Source organism: Aplysia californica, unplaced genomic scaffold, assembly GCF_000002075.1.
Source record: "Aplysia californica isolate F4 #8 unplaced genomic scaffold, AplCal3.0 scaffold01198, whole genome shotgun sequence".
Taxonomy (NCBI): domain Eukaryota; kingdom Metazoa; phylum Mollusca; class Gastropoda; order Aplysiida; family Aplysiidae; genus Aplysia; species Aplysia californica.
Window position 1 is genome coordinate 93,805 of NW_004798468.1, and position 5,412 is coordinate 99,216.

At 42.6% G+C, this 5,412-nt stretch overlaps 1 protein-coding gene across 1 annotated transcript in view; it reads left to right on the forward strand.

Annotated features, from left to right (window-relative positions):
• Nucleotides 1–5,412, forward strand: part of LOC101849661 — a gene marked incomplete in the record, with an annotated part of 55,813 nt that overhangs the window by 31,808 nt on the left and 18,593 nt on the right. The window contains 6 exon segments of the mRNA XM_013090272.2: nt 877–984; nt 1,651–1,710; nt 2,525–2,588; nt 3,212–3,428; nt 4,543–4,656; nt 5,207–5,291. Coding sequence (XP_012945726.1) covers nt 877–984; nt 1,651–1,710; nt 2,525–2,588; nt 3,212–3,428; nt 4,543–4,656; nt 5,207–5,291 — 648 coding nt within the window.

Sequence of the window (5,412 nt, forward strand, 5' to 3'; positions counted from 1 at the left end):
TAACATATCCTCTATGTTACTTACTATAATTCCTGGCGCGATGCCCTATCCATACGCACTGGGATCATTTTGTACCCCTGGGGTTGTATTTTTCGCATTTTAGAATACTTCTAGTACGAAGATCGTTTTGAAACTTTCAGTATTTCTCAAAAAATCATTTTGACAGACTGCTATGCAAAGCGTACGAATCGGATTAACGAGCAAGTTTCCTCTTTGGAAAGTGGTGGCACAGAGTTCCCCACGTCGTATGGATACGATAATAAAACAGGACGTACGGATAGGGTTAAGTGGTGGCACAGAGTTCCCCACGTCGTATGGATACGATAGTAAAACACGGCGGGCGGATAGGATTGACATCCTCTAACATTTCCCCCTATCTTCCTCCACAGAACGAAAGCCTGTACCGATGTGCCCTTAGGTCACATCCACTAACATTTCCCCTATGTTACTCACTATAATTCTAATAGTGTTAAATCTATACCATTTCACCGTTTTTTTCTCTATAATTCCTGGCCCGATGTGCCCTTAGTTAACACACTCTAACATTTCCCCACCTGTGGGTGGTTGGTGGGTGCTCTGGTTTGGTTTGCTCCTTCTTTCCTATAAAATATCTATCGTCCTTATCCCCCCTTCTTCTTTTTTATGTTTGTTACTATCTTGTAACATCTCTAATCTTCTGGCGCTCATATGACCTCAGGCAGTTGCGAGCGCCGTAAAACCTCTACTAAATTTCCCCATCTATATTCCTCACTATAACTCCTGTACCGATGTGCCCTTAGTTCACATCCTCTAACATTCCCCCTATGTTATTCACCTATAACTCCTGTGCCCTTAGTTCACAAACCTCTATCGTTTCCCCTATATCTTCCTCCCCAGCACGAGAGCCTGTACCGAGGGCTGTTACGCTGCCTACTGCACCCTCTGGGCGCCACAGAGACGGAGGTGGGGTTCAGGCCCGGGGATTTGGTGGACCACCTGAGGCAGGTCAGTCTGTGGACAGTTGGGGTGATTGATTGATTGATTGATTGGTTGATAGATTGTTTTGTTTATTTGGTTAACTTAAATAATCTCACATTTGATACGACAATGAAAAATGTGTATGTGTGTGTGTGTGTGTGTGTGTGTGTGTGTGTGTGTGTGTGTGTGTGTGTGTGTGTGTGTGTGTGTGTGTGTGTGCTTGTTATTCATACCATAACCTAACGTTATAACGGTAGAAAATAAAATCGATGCTTTCATATGTGAGTTACATGGATGGATAAGTAATCAAATTCAGAGGCAGGAGAGGGTAGGTCACTTATCCATCTCTTACTTTTTTCCTTTTCCTTTTTACTTTGTGAAAACTGCTTATTTTCAGTATTGCGGCCGTTTCCATAGCAACCATAGACTTAAACAAAGAAAAAAAATTACATTTTACAGATGTTTTCCTGTTATACCTGCTTGCCATAAGGCTTTATCTGAAAGGTCACGATTATCAAGAGAGGTTTATATAGGTTTATAAGCCAGCCCATAATTTGTCCATCATTTTCCCATGATTAAAAAAAATTCTGTTCTTCCTGTAGTATGTTGCACATAATGGCTCACTATAATACCCAACTGCCATCAGGGATAAAGTGTTTTTTATTTCTCTGTTGTTTTGACTTACCTTATCAGGTTTTCAACGTGGACCAAGACGATCATGAGTACTTCGTCAGAGACGAGATACACAACAAAGTGAGTCAGATAAGATAAGATAAGATGAGATAAGATAAGATAAAATAAGATTAGATTAGATCAGATCAGATGAGATCAGATAGATTTTACTCTGTGTTTCAATCTTCATCTTTTGGATTTTCTCTTTTTTTAGGAAGGATAAGTTAAGATAAGATAAGATAAGATAAGTTAAGTTTAGTTATGATAAGATAGGAAGATTAAGTTAAGATAAGATAAAATAAGAAGCGACAAGGCAAGGCAAGACAAGTCAAGATAAGATATGACAAGACAAGATAAAACAAATCAAATTAATGTTAATTTTCCTGACACTTTTTCATTTTGTTTTCTTTTTTAAAAATCTTTTTTTTTGTTCTGAAGGTAGGCCTATTAAAGAAATAGATGCTAAACAAAACTAGATCTAATAATAATAGATAGCATTTGTATAGCGCAAATCCCCGCTCAACAGCAAGCTCTATGCGCTTCACAATCTATACTATTACCCCAGCAGACCTGAGAGAATTATGAAACCACCTCAACTTCATGGGAAGCATACAGTGCAAGCTGCTGTATAGGCGCTAAAACACTAACATACTGACAAGATCTTTCACTGTCTATAGCTGGGTACCCATTCCCACTTGAGTGAAGTGAGAAACATTCGTGTAAAGTGCCTTTCCCAAGGACACAACGTCGGGCCCCCAAACCCGCAACCTCACGATTACGAGTCCGGTAGCTTAACCACTAGACCACCGACGCCACAACCCCACGATTACGAGTCCGGTAGCCTAACCACTAGACCACCGACGCCACATCTATAATCAAACTTTTTGCTTTTCAGCCCGGGAAAGTTCAGGCCAGTGTGACGGTACTGGAGGCCAAAGACATGCCGGATAGGACGGCAGGTAAGTGTATAGATGATCACTATGGCAACCAAGAGTCATAGATGTTGCTATGGTTACTGCAAAGCCCCTGAAATGGACGGTTGGCTTATCTGTTTCTATGTATTGATTATTCTGTCACAAAAAGATTATCTGTCCTTTGAGAAAATGTATATTCTAAAGGGAGAAGAGAGCGAGAGAGAGAGAGAGAGAGAGAGAGAGAGAGAGAGAGAGAGAGAGAAAGAGAGAGTGAGAGTGAGTGAGAGAGAGAGAGAGAGAGAGAGAGAGAGAGAGAGAGAGAGAGAGAGAGAGAGAGAGAGAGAGAGAGACGGACAGACAGACAGACAGACAGACAGACAGACAGACAGACAAACAAAGACACAGCAAATAAATAGGTGCTTTGTGCAACACCTTGTCCTATGGTTCAATTAAAGATAAATGCACAGATGGATTTATATGGCGAGTGCCAAAAAACTCTAACAAAAAACGACAACAAAATCAACCAAACAAAAAAAAAGATGGATAGAAAAATAAACAGACATATTATGAATAGATAGACTGCATCATCCTGATTGTAATCTTACCTAAGCAACAAAACCTACATTGCCTTCTCCCCCCCCCCCCCTCCAATCCCTCTCCACCAACAGACAGTGGCGGCATTTATTGCCTGCTCACGCTGGTTCAGCCCACGCGCCCCGGCAGCAAGACGTACTCACCCAAGAACTCCCCCCGGAACTCCCCAAAGTCCAGCCCCAAACTGCGCAAGTCCCCGCCCCGCTCCCCCTCCCTGGACAGTTACGACGTTCTCAGGACTCACGGCTCAAAGTCGCTCAAGGACCCCAAGTGGAACGAGGGATTTCATCTGTGAGTCTTTGTTGAATTTGTCGTTTTCTTGTTGTTGTTGTTGTTGTTGTTGTTGTTGTTGTTGTTGTTGTTGTTGTTGTTGTTGTTGTTGTGTTGTCTTTGTGTGTGTGAAGTAGCCTATCCGTTCGAAATATTTGGAGCCCCGAAGAGCGTGCTCTTCGCCAGAGCCACCGCCTCTCTTGGGTAGCGGGTGAGGCAGTCCAACCTCCCTGAATCCTCCCCAAAGAGATGCCACTGCCGGTCCTCCGTGGCGGGGTATCTCTGCAGCCAGTGCTCCAAATCGTGTTGTTGTTGTTGCTGTTGTTGTTGGGGTGGGGGGGGGTTTGGGGGGGGGGGGGGGTGGGTTTGTTGCTTTGCGTTCTTGCATAAAACGCATCATCATGTGCGTTAATCGAAGTCTGTCATCTAATCAGATGTCGTGGTCTCTGTCAATAATGATGACTGCACTTCCACTTCACGACCTCATTTCTTTCTTGTCCTATCTCCATTTTTTTTAAACATTGAAAATGTGACTTCTTCTGTAGCTCACTCTTTGTTACGTCACCTACTGTTTCCACTGTTACTAGAAATGGAGATAGAACAAGAAAGCACTGATGAGGTCGCAACTTTTCTTTTAAGGTACACAAAACTCACTGTCAGGTGCCAGGAGCTCTGGTGTCGTTTGCTCATTCTTTTCTATCAAACACCTATCGTCCTTATCTCCCCTCCTTCTTTTTTTATGTTTGTTACTCTTTTGTAACACCTCTAAGCTTCTGACGCTCAGAGCAGTTGCATCATCATCATCCAGTGCCAGATCTGCGACAGACATCGGCGATCATGGTTCTCCATTCATTCTTTTGCTCGGATACTCTCAAAAAAGCTACGTTTCCCTGATCTTTCCCTGTTACCCATTTGTTTAGGTTCCCTAAGTATGTTGTTCTTGGCCTACCCCTGCCTCGTTTGGCTTCAGTTTTGCCAGTGAGAGCTAGATGTTCAAGACCATTATGTCTATTCAGGTGTCCCAAAAACTGCATTTGTCGTTTCCTCATTGTTTTTTTTAACATTGAGCGTCCCACGTGGGCAAGCGCCGTAAAAACTCTAGAAAAACTGAACTAACTTTTTTTTCCTGCTCCAGGGATATTGACGAGATACTGACGGACGAGATTCACCTCTGCGTCTGCTATCAGGATGATGCGTCACTTCCTGCTGACATGGTCAAACAGCCGGAGAAAAACGGTGCCATCAAAAGGTAAGTGGGTGGGTGGGAACACTTTCCCTGAAAATGTGTTATTAGTGAAGGTGTTTATAGGGCGATAGGATTATAGTATGACCGAGAAATCTCTGTCTGTGGGCGGTTGGCGGGTGCTCTGGTGTGGTTTGCTTCTTCTTTCCAATCCAACATCTATCGTCCTTATCTCCTTTCCTTCTGTTTTATGTTTGTTACTCTCTTGAAACACCTCTAATCTTCTGGCGCTCAAATGACCTTATGTAGTTGCGAGCGTCATAAAACCTCTTCTAAAACAATCTCTCCCCTCCCCCCTCTTGGGCTTCTGAAGCAAGTTTTGGATGTTATCGGTGGATTGATTTTCTTCATAAATCAAGAAATTCAATCACTGCTCTTTACCTCTGACAGACCTCACCGAGGGTAGCCATTTTGATGTGACGTCATTAGGGCCAAAATGAGCAAGTACTTGTGAGCTGAATTTAATTAATTTTGAGCAATTACTTTTTGACTCCCGCTCATGAAGATTTTATATTGAACTCAACAAATAATGTTACTTTCTCTCCTTCTGTTTCAGTTTCTTCAAAAATATCCTGCAGGCCAGCTCAGACCACGAAAAGCTCATCCCTGGCTGCATTGGCAGGATCATTGTTCCCATTCGGGTGAGTGGAAAGCATAAGACATTAGTGTATGTAATTTGCTTGAACGCTCAACGCCCTTATCAACACTATTATTAGATTATGTAAGACGCGCACATAAAAAAAAAATTCTTGTTATTTATCT